Raw genomic sequence first — 25,711 nt, forward strand, 5'->3', positions numbered from 1 at the left:
AGGGCATGGTTTGCGAGGTCAGCGATTCATGCTCTTTGAGAGTTTCTTGTTTTTCTGATCCAATATATTCTGTTATTTGGATTACTTTCTGTGTATGAAGCATTTTTTAAAGATTTATTACAGTTCTAACTTGCACCTCCTCTGAAATCACTGGATTGAATTTGATGAAACTTTTACAGGTTCTTTATTACATGATGCCGTCGTACATCTATTTAATTTTTCATCAGAATGACTTTTTGGGTTGCCTGTTGCAAAGCATGGACTTTTGTCATTGGTCAGCCAAGGGGGGAGGGATCAATTTCTAATTCACAACTCTTCTGAAACCACAGAATGGATTTTGATAGAAGCTTTACAGATTCTTTTATTACATTATACCATTGTGCACCTCTTATTTTGTTCTTCCTTCTGAATGACTTCTGGGGTTTTCTTAGGCAAGATATGGATTTTGTCATTGGTTGACCAAGGAGGAATCATATTCTAATTTGCAACTCTGAAACCGCTAAATGGATTTTGATGAAATGATCACATGATGCCATTAAGTGAGTTTTGCTCACAGTTTTTTTTCTAGTTTAAGTACTAAGCTGGTGTCATATTGTTTATTTATACTGTCACATTGGGATATATTATGAAATTTGTGCATCCTAAACGAGATATTCACATGAAAGATGAGTTTATAACTATTCAAAGTATATAATAACCTGACCACACCATGTTCATAAACCAGAGTCAAGTCAAGCAGTGTGAATGATTGGCCTGTTTTTTTCCTGTATATATATATATTTGCATGTAGTTGGTAGAATTTGAGACAAAACCAACATTTCTGAACAAAGAGTATGCATTAGTAGCTAAAACACTACCCCTAGATCCAAAATATGATACAATACAGTACATGTGTCCAACGGACAAATAGTAAATTGACAGTTTGTGACTTTTGTGCACTCTTATATACTCTTCTTCCTTAACTGATGTTATCTATTTACAGGGTTTTACCGAGTTTGTTGGACTCAGATGAAGAAATTATGACCACAAAATATGAAGCTAATAAAATGCAATAACCTGAAAACAAGTGGTGGGGATAATTCATAAGGAGATTTAATTGTTGTAGAATATTATCATTGACCTTGGTTGTCTACTAGACCTCTCACAGATGATGGTGTTCTTATCAAGACAATATTTCATCATATAGATTTTTTTTTATTCACTATCAAAATAAACTGACCGAAACTTTTTTAATATAAAATTACTTCTCTGAATATTCTGGGTGGATTGTATCCAAAATGGTAAGAGCTTCCATGGTTACTAGTTTAAATATTTGTTAATATTATGCTGATCAAACGTACATTATTGCCCATTTCTGGAGTAAAGTTACCAATATTAACTGATGTCGTCATAACTGAAGGAAAATAGAATATTGAATGCTGAAAGTACAAATGTATTAATAGAGTCAAAGTTTTACAAAAAGTCTTGGTAGTAATTATTGTCTTTAAAAAGCCTATTATGATCTGTTTTTGTCTTTTTTCGTTATTACCCTTGGAAGACAAATCAAACTTTTTTTGCAATTTTGGCTGCTGTCCTAACAGAAAGAAAATATTTTATTAAATTGATAGAGAATTGTGTCTACAACTCATATGAGACTTCTTTGTCATAAAGAATAATCATTTCTTCATTTGAATGTGTTCTGGACTTGCATGGTTTCCGAGGTAAATTTTGGTCAAAGTTGTTTATACAACTGAAATGCTGATTTTGTTTGTTAAAGTTTTGATGACAAATTTCATTGATGTAGACATTCCTCCATAAACACTAAGTAGAAATTACTATAAATCACACTTTGTATGAAGCATAAGAACAAATGAGTGAGTAATCTTTTGAAAAGAAATACATTGACTTTAAGCAGATTTGTTTTCATTTGAAGTTATCTTTTATTGAATGTAATCAATAGCTACCATAAATATTGTCTATAAATAGCTTTGATGAAGTAATACCAACAAGGACCTTAAAAACCCCCTCAGTCGATCATTTCTGGTAATACAAGAACATTAGGTCATTATTTTTTTGTTGTATATGTTCGCTGATTTCTGTGCACTTACATTTTGATGCATTTAACAACTGACTTTTTCTGTAGTTTTTACATTTTATATGAAACTACGATATTAAAATTACAGACACCAGATTACACCAGAGAAAAATACTATGTTCATAAAATGCATTGATTCATAATAATGCATATGGAATTCTGTAAACTTTATGATCACTGGATGTAATAGTTATAGTTGGAATGGCACAAATAAGACTGATTGATTGTTGTGTTTCTTATATGTGGCATGAGAGGTATCTTAATAAATGTATTTAATGATGTATGGCTGTGATATATGCAGTGTTATGAGTGAGTATACATAGCTTGGGATATTTTTTATTTTACTGAGATATAACATTTATTATTAGACATATTTTTATGCATCATAGAATTATAAGAAGTTAGTCCATAGTGGTTTTTGCTTATTTTATATAGTCCGTTTCAGTTTTATTAATCTTTGAAAAAAAAAAAGTCTTATAAAATTATTTTTCAACTGCATTCATGATTTTATTTTCTATAGTGCATACAAACTGAGAAATATTTTCAGAATTTTATCACAACTGACCTAAGAAATTCCCAATTAAGCTTAATGCAATTCTAATTTTAAATATTTAAGTATAACTACTGGTATGTCTGTTTCAATGTTGGAATAGCTATTTGAATATTTGATGTAAATATGAACAAAAAGCCATGTGCTCAGGCTACATAATAAAGCTAAGAAATATGAATAGCTTTAGGTGTCGATACAGGATTATAAAGGATGTTTTGTAATGTTCAATTGATATCTTTAGATTGTCAAATGAGTTAATGTCACATAACTTTATTATTTACCTGAATATTCATATAGCTCTTACAAAACTAAGGCATGCTTAAAATATTGGATCTATATAAAGTGGAAGTTACATTAAGTCTAATAGGGAAGTTTTTATTTATTGAGATAAAATTCTGAAAATATTTCCCAGGGTTTGTATGTGCTGTAGAAATGGATCTGCAATTGAAAAGTTAAATTTTGAAGCATAAATTTTTAAGAATTTTTTCTGAAGATTTATAAAGCTCAAACAGACTATACATTTATATTATTTAATGTATGAGAATAGAGTAAAAATTGATGAATCCAGATATTCTCATCATTGCTGCTACCTAAACATGTAAATAGTTTATACAACCCATTGCAAATTTTAGATGATTTGGATAAGGGTAAGTTGGACTTTAAGAAAAATTATTCTACATATTTATCAACACTCTATTTCAGTTAAATGAAATTTGATCCATAAGACATCAATTTCTTCATAATAAATTGTAGTTATCATGTATGTTGTGAGATATCAAAGCAATTTTTCATGTGTTATTTCTATTGTCATGATAATTACTTTATTCTATTTACATGGTTTTGGGTGATGATCGGTCTTGTACATGCTATGTGTATTTAAATGTATGTGGGTACAAGTCTATTATCAGTTACTGTCAAATCGATGTATATATGTATTTTAATATGGGTGTAATCCCAGCACATAGTGCTATGTCAAGATTGTTGGTATCATCTATAAAACTGTACATATCTTGCTATCAATAAAAACCTTATTAAAGTAGACTTTTTTACTAAGTGTTTAACCTGTATTGGTAAAAATTAACTCAAACTATAAAGAAAACTAGTAAAATTTGAGCAAAGCTCACTGAAGGATACCCCAAACTCCACTTCCTAAAAACCATATGGTAAGAAAAATAACAAATATTATATAAAATAGGTGGTGCACCATTAGTTCTGTAAACATAATTTTAATCTTAAACTAATTGCAGTAGAATATTCAGATCTTTAGCAATATGCCCCATATATACACAGAAAAAAAATCTACATGGCAGCAAACTCAAATAAGCATTTCAAACTTTCTATGGAAATTTTTCTTGAAAAGGGTAGATAACTCTGTAAAAATAGTGACTTTTATTTTTATTTTTTTTTTTCAACAGAAAATGCTTCCTTTTTTATTTTCAGGGAATTCTATCAAATTGCAAAAACATAAAAATATGTAAAAAAAAATTGGTATTGTTTATGTCTGCGAACTATTTACCAACAGTTTTAAATTTGTTAGAAATTAAAATCTTCCAATCACAAGAAGTAAAATATATACTGTATCATTTTATATCAAAATCGAAATTCTGTTACTCCTTGAAAATATGGACACACAGTATACTATTTAGTGACTAAGTATAGGTTGTTCTTTGAGAAAAGATCTTTTTAATATAACAAAATTGGTAGCCAAAAAAAACCATTTCGCATAAATACACATGATACATAAGTCAATATCATATGGTATCATGTTTTTATACCCACAGTTAATGAAGTTTGGGAGTGTATATAGGTTTAAACCTGTCTCTCTGTCTGACCAAAATATTTTCGTAGCAACTTTAGCACTGTTATGAATCTTAATCGGATGTAATATAACCACAAAAAGATGTGCATACTGTAAGGAATTTATGTTTGGACATAAGTTGTAGAAATGACAGCTGTTGAAGTTGGATGTTTTTCAGCAAAACTTGGTCTCCTACGTTGTCTGCAACTCCTCCTTAATGACTTGCAGGATAGTTAGAATACTATATTGGATGTGCATATTGTAAGGTGTTTATGTTTGAGCAAAAATTGTAGAAGTGATGTCTGTTTAAACTAAAGCATTTTTCAGCAAAACTATCTGATGCATTGTCTGCAACTCCTTAACAACTTGCAGGATTGTAATGAAACTCAATGGACTGTTAGATTATCATATAGGGATGTGCATATTGTCAGGTATTTATGTTGGGCAAAAATTGTAGAAATGACAGCTGTTAACGTGGGCATTTTTCAGCAAAACTTGATCTCGCGTTGTCCATAACTCAAGAACTTACAGCGTTGTTATGAAACTTAATGGAATGTCAAATTACCATATTGGGATGTGCATAGTGTCAGAATTTATATTTAAAGTAAATTTGCAGTCATATTCTGTCATTGTGTATAGTAGTAATTTTGGTTTGGAGTTCAGTGTTTTAGAAATGGCAGCAAAATTGTGTGTAAAAAGTGCATAGTCTATCCACCATCAAAATTGTGTTCAATATGAATTGTGTGACCACATTGGTCCCAAAATGTACAAGGTTCAACAGGCTGTGTGGGTAATAGTCCCATTAGGGTCAATGTCTAGTTTGTTTTTGTTATCTATGAACAATTTTACTAAGAGTAAAAAAATAAGTTGCCCTATTCAATACTGTTCATGATATATAAGTGTTCTAGATTCTTAGATTTACAGAAAACTTGTTTTTCTACTAGCTACTTACAAGTTTTGTACAGACACACCAAACAATTTGTCTCAACACTAGCCCTTGATATTGACTCAAAAGAATTCTATTTGGATGGGACCTATTTAGTCTTATCATGGTAACCAACCAATGCTATCCCTTCAACTTGTGAAATTTTCTGAAACCGTAGTTCTTAAATCAACATTTTTGGTTATATTTCTTATCTACAGGAACTTTATCCGATTCAGCATCAAAAGATCCCAATAATTCTCATTTGGTCAGTGATTGTTTCAATTTACTATTGTTACAATTACAGTGACTGCCCTTTTAATTGACATCAAACTTCAGGTACATTGTACCTAGGGTTTTGCTTATTTCTTAATATTTAAAATATATTTGTTATGCCTGAAATACAAGGATTCATCTCAAATGATAAAACTAAAATGTTTGATTTTAAGGGCAACTTATGAATATAATTCGTCAGTACAGATGATTTTAAATGCAGATAGTTTAATTCAAGCAAAGTATAGGTTATACATTCCTATTGTCACACATTATTCCTCTGCTTAAATTTCTTTTCTAAGTCCACTAGTTGGTGTCCATAACCTAACATTGACTTAATTCATCAAAATACTTGAGGACAAACATCTTTAACCTGAAAAAATACATGTAAGGTGAAAAGTATATTAAGGCATTCAAAATATCTAGGTTAAACATAAGAGAAGAATGTGGTCAAACGGCTGTAGAGCAGCCCAAAAATTCCTTAAAATCCCTATTTTTTTCATTTTGGCTAAAATTCCTTAAAAAACTTGAAATGCAAAGAGAATTCCTAAAAAAGCCCTTATTTTTCATGTGGATTCCTAAATTTTCATGTAACTTCACTGCTGTCTTTGGAGTTTCAAATATTATCCTTGCAGTTTGTTTTTTTTAAGAGAATGCATCCTAATTGTCTATAAATGTTTTCTTCTGTTGGGAATTCACAAAAGACTGAAGGAAAGTTGGAAAATTTTCTCAGTGTTAGTTACTTTTATGATGTAAAATTCCTAATTTTGGCCCTAAATTATCCCTTAAAATTAGCCCTTATATTTGCCAAAAGCCTGGGTCATTAGTATCCACTGAGTAATACAGGTAATCTATTACTGGTATATCAAAAAGAGATGTGGGAAAATGGAAATGAGGCAACAATACACTTGACCAAAAGTACATATGCAGCAAGAAGAATGCATCCAAACACTAAGGTAAAGCAGGACTTAAAAATAATGAAAGAGTAATCAAGTGAACCAAGATTAATGTGAGTTCCTATATATCAAATTTTGTAAAATTTTACTAATACTATCAATGAACTTAAAAAACCTATCACAATTTAAAAGAATGGTTAAGGATTTGAAGATGTAAGGTCATTTTTTAGGTGTGCTTTACTGACTATTTAATTTGGTTTGTCATATTTTACTTTCATTTTGAAAGGCTGCAATAATCATATTACCATTTTTACATTTTTTTCTCAGATAATAATTCTGTGTCAATATTCACATGAAAGCAGTGTGTCAGTGTCCACAATGTTTTAAAAATACAAATAAACTTATAATAAAAAATATATCAGATATCAACTGATAATGACGCGTTAATTCATAATCGTTTGGTTTAAACATTCATTCACTCATATCTATAATGCCTCTTTAAGAGATTCATTGATACAGAATTAAAATACTAAGTAATTAATTTCTATATATATAGAGAGAAAGAAAGACCGAGCGAGCAAGAGAAACAACTATGAACACATGAAATTGATGATAAAATGAACATAAAATGATGGTGAAATGACAAAGGGATGGGACACAAGGACAATGGGGTCGACAAATTTTGATTGCCACTGGAAATAGGGAAAGGTGAGTAGGGTCGGGCAATTTAGCCTCCTGTGGCAAAGCCCTATGGTTCCTACTCAAGGAGAATACCACAGTAGGGTTCTTTAACGTGCGAGAAACATGGCATCTTTCCCAACACGGTGCACCACTATGGTTTGCGGTCAGGTTTCCTTATTATAGCCTGACAACCCCAGCACGTAACACGCCAGGGGTACCCCATTCAACCACCTGAGGCACACATCCCAGTTGCTCTGTGGGCAGAGGGCCCTAGCCCCTGGCTAGGGTTCTGAGCACTAATTAGTTGCCTTTTACGACAAGCTTAGCACTGCTGCAGGCCTATTCTTTTAACACCCGCACCTGCACGGGGCCAATAATTAGTAGACGATTTGTCATGCGTTAGCAAGCATCACAGCCCTACTGTAGTAAGCAATGCATTGAACAATATGGGTATGACAGAGTCTTATAAGTTAGTGTATCTGTATACAGTCGAACCTTGTCAAGTCAAAGTCAGAGGGACCATGCAAAAATGTTCGAGTTATCCAAGGTTTGAGTAATCTGAGGTCGAGTATAAACTGAAAATACTAGAAGTTTGGTCAATGATTTACATCATTTTTTGCGCTTGTACATATACAGGTACTTTACTTTACATGATACTTCATAATGTCTTGGGTTTCATATCAGAAGATGTATTTTTTTGAAGGTTGTATATCATGTTTGAAATACTGAATGGCATAAAGTGCTTTAGTGAGATTTCCTTTTTATTTTTCTACATTGAAAATGTCATAGTTCATTACAAGCTACTTTGTTTGACTCACAATCAGGAGTATCGTCTAACCGTGTGCTCTACGTTATTATGACAAAACTTTCAAATTAACTAGAGAAACGAATGTAGTCACTGAAATACACTTACTATCCTCTGTTTGACGTTTCATTTTATAGGCAGATACCATTACAATTCATCTGTATTTTATTTTAAATTATCAAAATATCAAAATATCCAATATCAGCGACGTGTAATTAATAGAATTTGTTTCTGTTCACTATACGTGCAATTTTAAACTATTTACATACACAAATCAAACCATAACGAGTGTCAACAAAATAATTTTAAAAGCCATGCAAATCATTGTTAAACCCACACTTCGATTATGGTTTGTAATAAAGCAACCAGTTTCCCCGACTAATTAGTTGACCTCGAGACATCAGGGTTAATTAATCTCAAAGTCCTAACGAGGGGAATGATTGATTACCTCCAGTTATCCGAGGTTTCGATTCATCCAAGTTCAAGTCATCCGAGGTAAAATTGTATTGAAGTAAGGGGAGTTTTGATGGGAGTTCAAGTTACCTGAGATTTCAACTAACGGTAGTCTGAATTCGACACATCGAGGTTCAACTGTAATTTCCACCAAATTGCAATTACCTTATAGTGCTTCATTAAAACTTTCCTCATCTAATATATCGAAATAGACAAATAGGATCATATAATAATGAAGTGACATCAGTTCAGAATTAAGTTACAAACCTCAACATTCTTTCTGATTAGGTTTGTTGAAAAGAAAACATTTTTCATCACCAACATCTTTATTCAGGAACAAGTCTCTACAACTTATACCTGCAGAAAATGAAATAAATTGTTTCAAATCAATTGTTAATACTAAGGTTTTGTTTAATAATGCAAAAAGAAGCTTCACACTTTAAAACATTGTCAAATGCTTTTGTGAAAAGTTGATACTGAGCTATCAATATGTTTTGAAATAGTTACAAAATACATTTATTGCATGAAATTACAGTAATCTAGAAAAGACTTCCGTTTATGTAATAAAATGAATATTGTGTACCTCCTGAGCAATAAGCCATCCAACCATATCTTTGGGGTACCGTCATATTATAGTACTCATAAGAAACATCAGCAGTTACATCATAGAAATAGAAAATCTGTAAAGAGCCTGCTGATATCACTATCATATTCATACTCCAACTTGGACTATGATAAACATTCATCAATGTATGATAATTAATATCAGGAAGGTGTAATGATGATCTGAGCATTTTGAAGAGTTTGAATAAAAGCAAATTAATGAATATTAATGAGTAACCAGACATTTCCTATCAGTTCCATTTCCCCTATTAGAAGATAACTACACAGGAAAATTTATTTCACATGATTTTCACATGAATTTCACATGATTTTCACCTGAATTGAATAAATGAACTTCATGATAAAATTCACGTTAAATTCAGGTGAATCGAGACTTCACATGATATTCACGTTAATTTCATGTGAAGTTTACATGAATTTCACATGAAGCTCGATTAACATGAACTTCACATGAAAAATGTTTGCCTGTGTATTTAAGAAAATCTTGATCACATGTGGCCATAATTTTCAAGTTACTGTGTAAAGTAAGTTTGTTTTGAGTGTTGAAATCCAAATTCAAACTTAATCTGTATCTGTAGTTTATAAAGTTAAGAGGTAAGTTTGAAGAAATTTCTTTAGTTCTACCTTAAGCTACTGTCTACACATTTTCAATATTTTCACAAAACCAAGGGCAATAACTCCATAATAAAAAAAATCTTATTTCAATTTATTGTCTAGAATTATACCTAAAAAGTAAAAAAAAATACTTTAAAATTATATTTTGTCTCATTTAAAGACTTTTACTAAGATGAAAACAATGCATTTGTTCATTTTTATCATGAATACTAAAATATGTTTTTAATGTTAAAATTGCCTGGAAACCACAAAAAGACAGACAATTAATTGACTACACACATCTTTATATTGGGTATTTACAAACAAAAAAATTGAGTGATTCTCTCTCAAGTTTTATTTTTTCAGCAATATGATTTGACACTTTTGATTTAAAGCAAAAGTTAAAGGAAAAAAAACTTAAGATGTCATATGAAACAAAGACTATATTTTATATCAATAAATATATCTATAAACTGCTTATTCATACCAGTAATTCAATATCTTTGACAATTGGTTCAGGAAAGTCTTGTAATCGTGATCCTTGAACAAGAAAATTTCTGTCTCCTTTATATTTCGCACCTTAAACAAACAGTTTTTAAACTTAGAGTGACAACTGTCAGAAAACACTCAATACAATTATCAACTTCTTGATTCATTTTTTGTCTTTGCTCTGCATTCTTTAAAGTGTACAGGAAAAATTATTTCATGAGATTTTCACATTTTCACATTTCATGTAAAGTTTACATGAATTTCACATGAAGCTCGATTAACATGAACTTTACATGTTTGCCTGTGTAAGATAATTAAATCATTTTCAAAGCTTTTGCATTGAAAGATTGTTTGGTTATCTAAGCTTGAAAAATAAATATAGATTTTTGAATGCTTCCTATTTCTTGCAGGTGCTTCCATCATTGCTTGTCTTGTACTGAAATAAAAATGAAAGCACTCCATCTCTATCATGTTCATACCTAATCTACTTACCTATCGCAGTAAAATCTTCATTTCTATTTTTCACTACAACACCAGTAGATCCTGCTGGAATAGACTCAAAAGAATCTGAGAAAAATGGAAATATTTGTGTCATCCTAAGACAAACTTCAGCATTACATTTGTTTGTTAACAACAGGCAGAAACCTACTGCGACAAGAACAATAGAACTGGCGCTCTCATTTAGGCGGAAAAGTGAATCCTGTTGTTTATTGCTGTTGCTATTGACCTTAATATTTACTTTTAGACAAAAAAGTTATTATTTTCAATTTAAGTTCGGAACATTATTAGTAAACATTAAATTATCAACAAATACAGTATCAAATAATACTAAGATAAAGCCTTGTTCTTTAATTGAAATGATTTTCAGTGGAGGTACGTTCAATCAAAATTGGATCACACTTTGTATTTGATCACCAAAATATCTGGAAAAAATACACAAGTCCGTCAAATGTGTATCTACCAACATGCCAACTTTGGATTTATTTCTAGCTGTATTAATTATAGAAAAAAAATTTAAGTGAGTCGGCACATCGAAGGCTTGCCAATGTACACGACACATATTTACCTATGTTTACCTGTATAATTCCGTCAATAAGCTTGTCAACAATTAAGGTCAAGGTTACATGTACATGCATATCAAAAAAGTGGCATGGATTAATAGCATAAGTGATTTACGACAATTATACATCTATCAGTGTATTATGTACTCAAATATTATTTGAGTATACTTTTCACTCTATTTACTAGGAGTTTTATTCGGGAAAATCTGAAAATTTGATTAATTCTTGCTTTTGAGGTGCCTGTGGTAGTGTTGAACATGGCTTTGATTTGAAATGTTTCCATTCGCAGATTTTTTCTCTCTGTCAAAATATACAAACTACAAACGTTCTACAATAAATTCCTTTCTCACGCTTTCAGTCCTGAATTTCTTATGTTAGTGTAACAATCACACTGTTTCTAATTCTATGGTTTACAAAATTTAAAACTATGCCAATTTTTTTTTTTTCAATAGAAAAGGCAATTACACTACACATGTGCACAAAGTGTAGAGGATGTGACATTGAGAAACATCCCGATGGCGACATAATTTTGGTTGGTCAGAGAACTATGCAACATTCCTCAAAAACCCCAAAATCAATACAAACCTTTCTTTAACCTTGTTATAAAATTTTATTTAGATCAACCTAATCTGGTGTAGACATGAATCTTTTCGTAAAGCTAAAAGTATGCATCTCACACCTCTATCTCATCAAAATTATTGAATCTATCTATGTACATGTATAAATACTATAATACCCACAATTAAAGTTTTCCTTTTTGCAAGTATGATGCAACCTAGTAATATTAACCAATTCTAATTCAACAAGGAATGTAAAGCTCCCCGGATTGCAGTTTGATACGACCGTAAAGGTAGAACCTTCAACAATTTAGAGACAAGTATCAACACAACTTTCAAGTTTGATAAACTCTGAATTTTTCGTTTGGTTACCAGGATCATTGCGGGAATCATATTAGTAACAGTATGATAAATAAATATTGAATTTATTTCGTTTTTTAAACATTTTTTTGTTCTCTACAGTTCTTGACTTCTTCACATATCTGAAAAATGTATTCCTTCTGTTGCTGCTCATCTAGGTATAAACACATGTTGATCCAATCCAACATAAGCTGTTCTATCACACTTATCTGTACTTTCCCTGTAAAATAGCAACTGCATTATATAGTAATATTGTCTGAGTGACTGTATTTATGACAAGAATATACACATGTATGTATATTTAGTTACAATAGTTAACAGTTACTATAAATATATATGTGTATATGTCATGAAGACATACACATGTACATGTACAAGTATAGCTACATATAAATGCTACCAAGATAATAGATATGAAAACCCTATTATGGAACACAAGGAAAGTATTAAATAAATGTAACATTAAGGAAATACAGAAATTTACTACTAGAAAGCCTGAAAAGAATACTTGTCAGTTGTTGCAGAGTACATGCACTATGTTTAATATTTAAGAAGTACTAGGGAACTGGTAAAAATCATTTTCAATTGCCAATCATATTTGTTAAATAATGAAAAAATTATAGGTACAGGTCGCATGCACTAAGTCTTGTTTCTATCACTATCCACACATACATTTGTACATGTACGCTGGGAATAAAATCTTCACAGGGTATATGTGTATAAATACAGCCAAATCATTGATAGAAGTAATATATTTAGTTTAATAATAGAGACACCCACCATTTTTATCCTGCGAGAAAGGGAATGTGTGTACTTGGATTTGATGTCAGATTATATATTATTTTTTCAATGAATGGATGAGATAAAAATCACAGAAAAACCATACAATCTGGCCCTTCTTCAATCATCAACATGGTGCCTATAACAAAACCTTGTGATGAATTTTACCTAGCTTTCTGATTGTCATGTGTCATATAACATATATAGCGTCTTAGCATAAAATTTGCATAGAACCTATTCCAAAAATGGCAAAATCGTAACTTGTCATCTTATGAGTATGTAAGAACCCTTCATTAGCTATCATCATATTCTACTCTAATCTTGAATGATTTTAAGATACAATTGCCGTAAGACAATTGAAATCAAGAATGGAGCTATAGGACAGTACATGTAAGTTCTACATTGCAACCTTTGACCTTTTTTGTTTACTTAATATTGTACAGGTGTTGTGTCTTCAAGTAAAATTTTAAGTTTAAGGGATCACTTCTATATGCAACTTCGGAGGAAAATAATTTTTACTTTCTAGGAAACTAGAAACACTTACCATAATATTAAAACGTGTGATCCAATTTTAAACCATGAAATATCATCAGGGCACCACAGTTTACCACCAATATAAGAATTGTTCACAACTTATCCATCCACAGAAATCGTTTTATAAATCTGTCAAGCAAACGGCACCAACTACACTTGTCGTTTCCTGTTCACCATACATGTAGGAAGCACTTTTCACCAGACATATATTATCAACACGTGAATGTCGTTCATATTTGATTATTTTCCATATCAGAACCAACAACAGTCTATCGCAGCCATTTCCTCCCCGACAATTACAATGAAATGGGAGATAATTTAACTTGGGTAGGTTTCTGCCTGACAAGCAGTAACTCTAATCAAATAGGTACCACTTTCATAAAATATTCAGAAACATAGCTTTCTTCGAGTTGACAATAATTGTTTCTTATTGAAAACAAATTTCAAATGTTGATAAATAGTTGACACAAAATGATCAAATTAATCAAAACTTCTGTATAATATATAAGTTACAAGTATACAGAAACACAGTTGGACAATTGTGAGATTCCATATTGTGATATGTAAAAAAATGGTGAAGACTTCACACTAACTAGTCTCAGGAGAAAAACAAAAGAGATTTTATAATATATTTTTAATATATTTAATCATAGGTGTAAATGTCATAACTTTTGAAGATAGCATTTAAATACATTGCTTAGAATTCATGAATCCTTAAGATACTGCAAATTCTGAAATATTGTCATGTTTTTAGCACTTTGAATACAGAGCTTCACTGAGTGGTTGGACCCTGAACAGTTGGGGTGAGTATGGACACAATATTAGTTTCTGACATGCATAGGGACTTACAATTCATTAAGGACACAACAATTGGTTTGGACAGTATAGCACAAAATTTAACGTTTTTAAAGTGTAATGGGATTTTATAAAATAAATACTTAACATCATAAATTCTGAGTAAGTCCATCCCCTATCTAAAATATCATCCAATGGGATGACCTCATAGTAGCCATCTACCTTTAATTCATCCATTTAATTTTCAAAAGTAAGCAAGAAGCTATAAAAAAGAACATAACAGGAGATGAAGGGGGAGGCTGGGAGGGACCATTAATTTATGATGGTAAGTATATACTTTATCAAATCCCATTTTACTTTAAAAATATTAAATTTTATTACAATAAATACATTACCATCATAAATTCTGATTAAATTTTAAAATTAATAAAAAAAACACAGAATCTAACGTAAAGCTGAATCACCTGAACCAGAAGTTGAAGGAGGTAAAACAAGTTTTTGTGCTGTTATCAAAGGTCCAAATCAATATAAGCCCTTGGCTTGAGAAGATAATGATCTTAGGTAATGAGAAATGAAGAAATTTTCAGTTCTCCAGAAACCTGCTGATAAAACTTCCTCTAAAGAAAGTTTATTAAATAGTGCCAAAAATGTAGAAATAGCTCTAACATCATGGGCTTTAATGTTCAGACTAGGCAGAGATTCCTAGAAGAATTGTAGGCTAACTGAATGGTCTTACAAATCCAGGTAGATATCGTTTTTGCTGATAAATCTTTAATATCTTTCTTAATGGGAATAAATAGCCTAGTATTAGCCTTAGGTCTTATACTGTGGGTTCTTTGTAAATAAATAAGTAAAATTCTGATGGGACAAAGCAGTTTACAAGTAGAATCAATAGGCAATGAAGGTGTAACTATTGGTTCTGAACCTCTACTAGGAATCTGATTTGTGGCTAAAAAAAGCCTGGTCAGTTAAAAGAGTAACTGAAGATTTACTTCTATTGAACCAAAGACATGAGTCAGAAATAGACAGAGCGTGTATTTCACTTCTTCTCCTACCTGAAGCTAATGCCAGTAGAAAACAACATTTATATGACAAAAACTTGATATCTACTTCTTCAGCTGGTTCAAAAGGAATGGTTTTTAAAGATGATAAAAGCTAATTTAAATTCCTGGAAGGAATTAAAACCTTTTGTCTAGGACATTCAAGAGTAAAATTCTTAACTAAAAGAAATATACTCATTACTACCAAAATCAGGACCACCAGACAAGTGGATAGTTCTGGAAATAGCAGAATGATCACCTTTAATTGTGGAAGGAGACAATTTTTTATCTTCAAATAGATAGATAAGAAATTCAGCTAACTGCTGAACAGTAATTTTGAGAGGATCAATTTCCTTCTCACTACACCAACTACTAAAGATTGTCTACTTAGCATCATAGATGATGTTAGTAGAGTCTCGGACTGCTCGGGAGAGATGTCATGATGCTCGTCCAGAGAGGCCTCTCTCCTTGAAACTATCCCTGAGAGAAGCCACGCAAAAGATGTAGATTCTCTGGCTTGGGATGAAGAATCTTGCCCTTGAACTGGAAAAGAAGATTGTGTCTTACTGGTAGTAAGAGTGGACGAGTACAAGATAGTTGAAGAAGATCTGGATACCAAGCTTGGGCCAAGCTGGAGCAATAAGAATGATCAGACATTGCTCCAAAGCAATCTTCCAAAGAACTGCTGACAGAAATCTGAATGGAGGGAATGCATATCCAAACATGCCTTCCCAAGGAAAACTCATGGCGTCTACTGCATTAGCTTCTGTGTCCAGGACAGAAGTTTGAAGCTGAGACTTGTTGCAAATAGGTCTACATGAGGAGACCCCCAATGAAGGGTTATTGCTTGAAACATGGACTGGAGAAGTTCCCTTCCTGTATTCACTGGAGCTAGAGTTCTCAATAGAAAGTCTGCTAAGACATTGAGTTTCCCTGGAACATGACGAACTACTAGCTGTAACTGAAGTTGATTGCAAAGGAGAATTTCTTTTGCAAGAAGAAATAGCTTAAAACAATGATTTTTTAAGTAAAAAACAACTGTCATATTTTCAGATGCAAGACCAAGAGACTTGTTTTGCAGAATAGGCTGAATATGAAAGACTGCCAGAACTGCTTTCATCTCTAGAAAATTGATGTGTTCTTTCAGTAAGACTGGGTTCCAGACCCCTGATACTGAACGTCCTTCCTGATATGCTCCCAAACCGAGGTTGGAGGCATCTGTGAACAGAGTCTGACTGGGAACTGGCAAGGACAGAAGTTGGCCTTACAAAACATTCTCCTAAACAGTCCACCATAAAAGATGTGGAGACAATTCCTGAGGAATAATTGGAACTTGATATTCCCAATGCTGAGAAGACAGGCGCCAATGTTGATGTAGATGAAATTGGAGAGGTGGAATGTGTAGTCGACCAAGAGGAACAACATCTGCTAAAGAGTTCAAGAGACCTAGTAGCTGAGGATATTGGCAAACAGAAAATGTTTCCTGAGAAAGAAACAGATGAATTTTCAAGTTGAGGTTCCGAAATTTTTTCTGAGGAGGTAGAACTAGTCCTACATGAGTCAGGTAATGTTCTCCCAGAAAAGTAAAGTCCTGAGAAGGAATCAGATCTGACTTTTTCCAAGAAATTAGGAACCCCAGGGAAAGAAACAGTTTAATGAATAGATCTGTGTTTACACATGAAAGTTCCTTCAACAGGGAATCATCTAGATAAGAATGAATCTGAATGGCCTGCAAGTGAAGATGGGCTACAGCAGCCTGCATCACCTTGATGAAAACTAGAGGTGCAGTAGAGAGGCCGAAAGGTAACACTCTGAATTGGTAAACCTTGTAGTTCCAAACAAAACAAACAAATCTCTGGTAAGAAGGACACACTGGAATAAGGAAATAAGTGTCAAGTCCAGGGAAGTGGTCCATGTACCTGGTAGTATTGAAGCTCTGATAGACTAATTGGTCTCCATCTTGAAATGGGGAACAACCAGATAAGAGTTGAGAATGGACAGGTCAATGACTTGTCTCATTCCTCCTGTTTTCTTCGGAACAAGGAAAATCCAAGAACAGAAACCTGGATCTATTGATAATACGGAACTTCCTCTACTGCCTTCTTGTCAAAAGACAAGCTATCTAAGCTGATAGAAGAGATATTTTTTGCAGATGTATTCGTGTTGGACAGTGGAATACGAACTGGTGAAAGAGGTGGTAGTTCCTTGAACTTTAAAGTTGATCCCCCCAAATCACTGACAATACCCAACAATCTGAGGTAATATCTTTCCATTTTGTCAGAAAATGAGTTAACCTCTCCCCTACTGGGATTTGAGAAAGAGGAGTTTCATAAATAACCTCTGGATTGGGTTTTGTCAGTAACGTACGAGAGGGCAACTTCTTAGGTAGAAGGATTGGACCTCTTACCACCTTTAAAATTGCCTTGTTGGCACTTAGTAAATGTTTTCTTGGAACCACCTTAATACTACCTTCAATGAAAATCTTTCTTCTCTTTTCTGTGGAGGGAAAGAAAGAACCACCAGTAGATGAATTACCTCACTTAGAATTATTTCCTAGAGAGGGTAACATTAACCTTTACTGGTGCTGGAGCATGACTAAGTTGCTTCTGGATCTCATCAAGAGGCAAACCAAAAAGTTTGTCGTCCAAAGGAGATTTGATTAAAGAATCCTTAAGGCTGTTTGACACTCTAGCTTTATCCAAGATCTCAGACTTTTTGGATAAAGTAAAGTTTGCTAAGGTTCCCATAAGTAAAAGCTGAGAAAAGCCTTGAGCTTTATCAATCTGAAGTAAAAATGGTTTTACTTCAGGAGGAAGAGCAACATCCTTCAGTAAGGGGGCTACAACAGACAAATTACCTAGCATGAGATGCATTTCTCAGAAGGTTCTCAGTTTTAAACCAGACAGACTGAGGAAGACGCATCTGTCCACAGGCCTTGAGTTAATTGAAAAAGAAAAAGCCTTATCACAAGAAGGCACCAACTTACCCAAAGTGGAATTGAAAATGTCGTAATCCCTAAATCGGAAATTATCATGCAAGGAAGTTATACCAAAACCACTTACCTTGGAAAAATGAGACTCAATGGCTATAATACCTTCATTAATAATCTGAAGAGAAGTGGACATACAAATAGATTCTGGAAAACTAGTATGAGACTTAGGTAGGTCGTTAGACATACCACAAGAAGCCTCGAAAGTTGAAGTGAGTCTCTTAGGTTTAGGAGGTGACTGAAAAGGCACCTTATTGATGTCTTTCAAAATGGAGTAGACAGAAACTCTGAGATCCTTCAAAGAAGGAGTATCCTCACTTTCAGCGGCCTTGTTGGAATTGGTAGGAGACCGACCAATAACAGAAAGTAGAGGATTACAAACAGAAACATTCTTCACCACAGGAAAAATTACCTTCCTGACTACCTGGGACCACTGAAAAACGTTCCTCATCATCACTATCCTTCGTGTTCACTTTCAAAGTTGTGAACCGTCGATAGTGGAGAAAGTGGAGTTATAGAGGAGCTAGGTGTAGATTGGTTGGCATTTTTCTGCAAAGCTGCGAGGCGGTTGGAGAAAGCAACAAACTCAGAAGATATGGATTAACGAAAGTCATCTAAAACACTCTTAAACCCATCTAATGAAGGGGCAGAGTCATTAACCTGATTAGAATGACACCTAACATAAGAGGTAGGTACAGTTGCAGGTATAGTAACACTACTAGAAGGCACTGCTACAGAAGAAGAAGGGGGTTTGACAAACTAAGAGTGAAAGTTTGAGGACCAACAGGTCCAAAGTTGTTACCATAAGGCCAGAAACCTGGAAGAGCCTGACCAGGAAAACCTGGGTAAGGATAAGCCTGAGGCCAGGGATGTCTTGACCAAGACATGGGGTTATTAGCCGAGGAGGGCAAAGTAACACCACAGTAAGAAACTGGAGGCCTAGAACCAGGTAAATTTAGACCCATAGAAACACCAGGGGAGCAGCAAACTCAACCTGTGGTGTCTACTGGCCTAGATACTGTAAGCGTTACTGTACCTAAAGTAGGGATTACTCTATTACCATTCACAGAACCTACGACAGGGGTCTGTAGAATAGTAGTGTTAGTCACCGAAGTTAAAACATCGGTGTTGACTAGACACATTTGGAGTAACCACCTGACTATCATAAGGTAACGACCCATCCAAAAAAACATCCTTGCCAGTAATGCCTTGAAATGGGCAATGAAAATTAACATTAAACTCTATTATAAAATTTCAATATACAATAATAATAGATATATAAAAGAAAAATTCCTCAATAAAAAGGATTTCTAATACTACTAAATTTCAATATTATTCAGAATAAAATTTACCACATGTGCCTTCTTGCGCAGGCGGAAATTAAATCGATGAATAAAGGGTAGATGGCTACTATGAGGTCATCCCATTGGACAATATTTTTAGATAATGGATTCCACCTGCCAGACTAGCGCAGATGGACTGACTCAGAGTTTATGATGGTAACATATTTATTGTAATAAAATTTGAACTAGAATAAAAAAAACGAAATCTGACAGAAAATAAGAAAGTCTATTTTTTAAGGTGTGGCCCCTTTGACCCCTTATAACTCAAAAACGGTAAGAGATATCTGAAATCTGATTGAAAGATGCAGCCAGGGATTTCAATAATTAAAAAATAATTTGAAATCAAACCAAAAATAAAACAAGAGGCTCCTAGGAGCCTTAATCCCTCACCAAAATCTGACCACAGATAGATCTAATCATGCTGAATACTTTTAACCATGTAAGAATTTGGTTAAACCTGATGGTTTAGGAGTTATATGCAAAAATCTGCTGTCTGACTGCTATGTTCTGTTTTTAGTAATAGCGGCCATGTTTTTTAACAGATCAAAAATCCAAACATTTATTTTGTGCAGGATACTCTAAGGAACAATCATCTTAAGTTTCAAATCCATTTAGTAGTTTCAGAAAAGAAGATGTTTAAAGAAATTGTTAATGACGATGACGATGATGTCAATGACAACGGATGCCAAGTGATGGCAATAACTCACATGGCCTACTGCCAGGTGAGCTAAAAAGTTGTTTTTTGGGGGAATACACTAAGACTTCAGTCAATCAATTATTCAACTGTTTGGCTGTTTGGTTTGTCATCTGGCTGATTGTCTTTCTGCCAGTTTAAAGATGTTGTTCACAATTCCATCCTTCACTAAATAGTTTTTTAAAATAGCATGTATGAAATAGATCTATGATCAGATTAGTAATTTTACGTCACAACATAATAAATACTGCAGTTTCTAACAAAACATATTTACGTACATGCAAGATTAAATTTTGTTTTGTCTATCTTAAGTATGCCGACTTCTATTATTATGCTTCCGGTACTATTTATATTATACTTACAAAATCTGTTCAGAGTCTTTGGTTTTTCACTGAACCTCTTGACATGTAGATCACATGAGCCGCCATCACCATTACACACCATACATTTATCAAACTTTAGTCCAGATTCCATTACACCATCACAACCAAATGTCTATGTAGTTACAAAATCAATAGAAAAACTTGATCACAAAGTTTGTTTCTACCTTCAAAAATGTATGTCTACCCCTGTTCCACGAAATTTAGAAAAGATGATGCAAAATCTATTGCAGCATAACAAAGAATTGAGCTTCTGTAACATATTCAACCATTTTTATTCTGGGGGCGGGGGCTGGGATTATTTTGAAAAAAATATAATTATTCCACATTTGAGCAAAAAATGTTTCTTCACTAAGTCATAGAGGGGAAAAAATTATGATTCAATGATTCCTCCATTGTTTAACAATACATATTTTCAAATAAAAACATTTTAACAGCTACAGCTGAGAAAAAATTATTATTTTCGCAGTTGCGCTAAAAAATATTTGTAACTCAACATAAAATCCTGATCCCACCCCTCCAACCTCCCCTTTCGAGAAGAAAATGGTCTGTGCCTATGTAAGAAAGAAATACCTTATTTGACATAACTACCCAAAAAAACAAAATAACATGAGGACAAAAATTTTCTGGTATTATGCACAACTAAATATTGTATCCTCAGTACCTACCAAGTTTCATAAAATTCTTTTTGGTAGTTTCCGAGGAGTTGCACTTACAATCTGCTTCAGTTTCATATTTCATGAAATCAGTTCAAAGAGGCATTAAATGTACTTAATGAATTTAATGTATTTAAAACTCAAATTATTAAATAAATAGCAAAACACTTTCAACTAGATATGAAAATAACATTGAGTGTTTTAATCAGACCTTGCTTTTTCCTCTGAAACATTTCTGTATGTTCTGTCTACTTGTCCTGTCATAAACATCAAATCCATCTGGGTATGCTACATAATTCTTCTTATTACCATCACAATGACAGAGATAATCTCCTGCAAAATAGAGAAAAATCTATCATACCATAACTTGACAAGCTGTGCACGCTGACTAGGATACTACATTTACTGTAAGCATAACTTACAAAAAAAAGACAGCCTTGCACCACTATGACATATATGCACACATACATTTTCAACAATTTTTGTTAAACCCTAAGAGTTTCAATATAAACACAACTTAATCAAATCAGAAGTTTAAAATATGATGCATGAAAGCATTATAGTAGTGTTTGTTCATCTATAAAGTTTAGTTACCTCTGTATATTGGTGTCGATGACAAAGTGAAAGTAAAACAAGAAGAAATGTCAAATTTATTCAGATAGAAAATTAAAATGTTAAGTGCACATTGGCACTATAGAAATAGTAACACAAATTACCAGACTGTGGCTACCTTACAGGTAATAAAGTACATAATGCATTAACTCCCTTAAAATATTAAAAGTTGGAAATGACCTTTTGTGGAGTTCATGGAATGGCACCAGTCATATTTCTGAGTCTGAATTCCAGTCTTGCAATTCTGAAATAAATCTAACAAAGTAAAGTAACGTAATCATCTTTTTGTCAATATGATAAAAAGAAAGTTGACTTGATACTTGGCCTATCTGTTAAGAATCAGTTCACAATAGTAAAACAGTATCTGCTAATCAGAAAAAGAATCTTAGTCCATAGAAGTAAAGACTTTGTCAAAAATACTGAAAAAAATGAATCTTATTACCTCTATGTTACAAAGTCTAACATCTTCAGACTTTCCTTCACAGTTGTAGGCACATACTTCTCTGTAAAAGAGTAATCAAGGGAACCAAGGTTATAGTGGTAATCAAAAGAATGTAATCCAGGGACAAAGACCAGACATGGAAAACAGACATACACAACAAAGAACATAAAGTAACTAAAATCATACATACAAAGTAACAAAAGTAAATGAGCAACTCAGACTCCACTAAAAACTGGGAGCATGGACCAGGTGCACCGGTAGGGTAAGCGTCCTCTGCTTTTCTAGAAACACCCGCCGAGTTGCTCATAAAAAGTCAAGTCCGGGGTAGACAAACGAGGAAAGGAAAACTTTGACCCGTTGAATAAATCAGTTTTCATGGTGTTTATGTTCTTTATTTAATTTATAAATTTTTTGAGTAATAAAAACAGATGACATAAATGAAAGAGGTTAAAAACAGGTTAAAAATGTTACAACTTTTGTTTTAAATATGATCAAGGATTAATAAGATAGAAAGAGTGTATAAACAAAATAAGTGCTGAAGAAGAACAAAGATTAAACAAATGGGCAGAACTAATGGACCAGGCATGAGTTAAGTCTACAACATTCTCAGCATGAGTGATTACATTTTGGTTATTCATAATAAACAATTGATTTTCCAGTTTTTTATACAGATTTTCTCAATAATGTCTGTACAACTCTGTAAACAAACTGAAGAAACAACAACTGGCAAAGATTTAGAAAAGGAACTGCAAAAGGAAACTGAAGAAGGCTTTTGGCCGAAACATTTTTTTCGAAAGGTTGAGTAAGACAATAATATGTAGAAACATTCCCTGAGGAACTGAAATACAATAATAAAACTAGTAATTTATTGTTATTTTCAAATAACTTTTTAATTTTGTGATCAATGGATTGATATTCCAAACCACCAGTGACGTCTAATTAAGTTAACGTCACAAGAGAAAAGTGTTAAAAGTGGTGGGACAAAGTCTAAGAGTGAAATTATGGAATTTATTTCACATGTCATTTATAGCAATTCATCAATCAGAGAACATTTGATTAATCAGTGCTATCTATATAATAATGATTTAGGAACAGCACTTCTTAACTATTTCTGATACCAAGAGTTTATTTAGAGGCTATCATCTTGATCAATCAATTTCCCTACTGTTTCTTCATTTTTCCCAAAACAATGAACTACTTAATATTCATTTATGTCTACATCTGTTGTAAAGTGTAAAACAACACAACCACAACAAATCTGCAAGAAAAAAATACATTTTGTTGACAAAAAAAAGTATATACAAAAAAGTATATATGCAATGACGTACTGTTTGTTTTGACATTTCCTCTTACGATATGTTGTTCCTCCTCCACATGTTCTACTACAGTCAGTCCATTCTCCCCAAGTTGCCCATTGGCTCTGCTCACATGATCCTATGTAAGGGACACATCTTCCCTTAATACACCACTGAAAATAAACTAATTTTAAGTTTCTCTCAAATAAAGTTTTTATAGGGTATGGAGGTTACATGATAGGTATAAACTTTTGGTTTTTCTGACACTAGCCCTGAAACGGTCAAAAGGTCATTGTTCATCAACTTTTAGTCTTTCTGACACTAGCCCTTAAAGGGTCAGGGGGTCATTTGTCATCACTTTTTGACATTTCTGACACTAGCCTTTAAAGAGCCAAAGGGTTATTAGTCACAAGCTTTCTGTCAACCAGACAACAATCTTTTAAGGTATATAAGGTCACATAGGTTACCCAAGCTATAATAGCGTTTATAGTTACTATCCTTAACCAATAAAGGGATAGAAGGTTAAATAGGTTACCCAAGCTATAATAGCGTTTATAGTTACTATCCTTAACCAATAAAGGGATAGAAGGGTATATAGGTTACCCAAGCTATTACAGTGTTTATAGTTACTATCCTTAACCAATAAAGGGATAGAAGGTTAAATAGGTTACCCAAGCTATAACAGTGTTTATAGTTACTATACTTAACCAATAAAGGGATAGAAAGTCACATAGGTTACCCAAGCTATATCAATAGTGTTTATAGTTACTATACTTAGCCAATAAAGGGTAATGTGGTAAGTTGGTACTTTACTTAAGTTGTTTTGACATACATTTTGGAGAGCATTGGTATACTGGTACTTACTTTTGGTTGGTTAATATCAGAACAGTCACTATGGTCAGCCATTGGGGCACCAAATTCACAGTAGAAATCCTTGTCAGGTGATTGGCAAGATAGACTGCTACATGGATCCTAAACAAATTTCAATACACAAGTCTTATCTGACCAAAAATACTACTACTGAGTATTAACATTGCCTCAATATAATTCTGTAAAATACATACTGAATTAGTCAAACTTTGATCAATATTCCTAGAAAACCAATGTAGATTAGATAAGTATCACATGCTACTTTTTTGTTGTTTAGACATAAAAAGAAAAATCCATCTTTCTTGTATATTCACATAAATAAATTCTCAACCTTCTTTTTTTTACACAATTTCAAACCACTGATAAATATCTACTTTGTTCCTTGAAAACAGACTGTAGTTCCATACATTGTACTTAGATATATTTCAATCAAAACATATTACAGAATGACAAATTTCCAGAATCAATTAACCAATAAAACTGATAAATTACTGCACATTCAATATATAGTTTTTATCATTTGTAAGTAATTATGTTATCAAATTGTTCTTCTAAGCTTGTTTATTTTTTTCAAAGGCCATAATTAATTTTTATTGAGACACTTTTTACAAACAAAAACTTCTTTCTTAAATTAAATAAAGAACAATCAATACTAAAGCTATAGCATGAAAACCAAGTGTCTACAGATGACAAAGACAAAGACAATGACCACAGCCTAATTAAGTGACTCCATTTTTTTGTTTATAATCATATAAAAGTAAAATTATTTCTTAAAATACTTAAGTATTAATATACAATATAGGTTATGGGTCATGTTTTATAGGAGGTAAAAGTACCACTTATCAAGTAACAGTCTTTATAAAAATCGGACAGGAGGTGATTTATGCATGTAAAAAAAAATACCGATTTTACTTGAATTTTTAATTCAGAAAGTTACATTTTGTAAGCTATTAACTTGAGGTCCTAGAGGACATGAACCACTCACCTGGAACTCATTTGTTTGCCTTATGAATATGTAATGTCAGGGATAAAAAGGTGTTCCAGCGATAGAAACCTTTACCCTGTCTAGTATGGTTCTTAAAACTGCAAAAATGGCAATTTTTTACCATTCAAGGGCAGTAATTCCTATCCTAATTCCTAATAC

At 32.8% G+C, this 25,711-nt stretch overlaps 2 protein-coding genes across 2 annotated transcripts in view; one reads left to right on the top strand and one right to left on the bottom strand.

The window, feature by feature from the left end:
• Positions 1–3,663, top strand: part of LOC148624004 (Golgi-pH regulating cation channel-like) — a 43,320-nt gene extending 39,657 nt beyond the window's left edge. The window contains exon 22 of the mRNA XM_088566395.1: positions 983–3,663. Coding sequence (XP_088422521.1) covers positions 983–1,055 — 73 coding nt within the window. The 3' untranslated portion in view covers positions 1,056–3,663. The remainder of the gene's footprint in view (positions 1–982) is intronic.
• Positions 2,407–25,711, bottom strand: part of LOC148624006 (A disintegrin and metalloproteinase with thrombospondin motifs 1-like) — a 28,454-nt gene continuing 5,149 nt past the window's right edge. The window contains exons 6-16 of the mRNA XM_088566404.1: positions 24,562–24,669; positions 23,731–23,870; positions 22,403–22,463; positions 22,141–22,204; positions 21,560–21,681; positions 20,675–20,807; positions 10,652–10,726; positions 10,158–10,249; positions 9,036–9,132; positions 8,720–8,809; positions 2,407–5,990 (exon numbers count right to left, since the gene is read on the bottom strand). Of these exons, the coding sequence (XP_088422530.1) occupies positions 8,721–8,809; positions 9,036–9,132; positions 10,158–10,249; positions 10,652–10,726; positions 20,675–20,807; positions 21,560–21,681; positions 22,141–22,204; positions 22,403–22,463; positions 23,731–23,870; positions 24,562–24,669 (981 nt within the window). The 3' untranslated portion in view covers positions 2,407–5,990; position 8,720. The remainder of the gene's footprint in view (positions 5,991–8,719; positions 8,810–9,035; positions 9,133–10,157; positions 10,250–10,651; positions 10,727–20,674; positions 20,808–21,559; positions 21,682–22,140; positions 22,205–22,402; positions 22,464–23,730; positions 23,871–24,561; positions 24,670–25,711) is intronic.

Source organism: Perna viridis, chromosome 2, assembly GCF_037379345.1.
Source record: "Perna viridis isolate PV_CMFRI_1.1 ecotype Kerala chromosome 2, ASM3737934v1, whole genome shotgun sequence".
Lineage (NCBI taxonomy): Eukaryota > Metazoa > Mollusca > Bivalvia > Mytilida > Mytilidae > Perna > Perna viridis.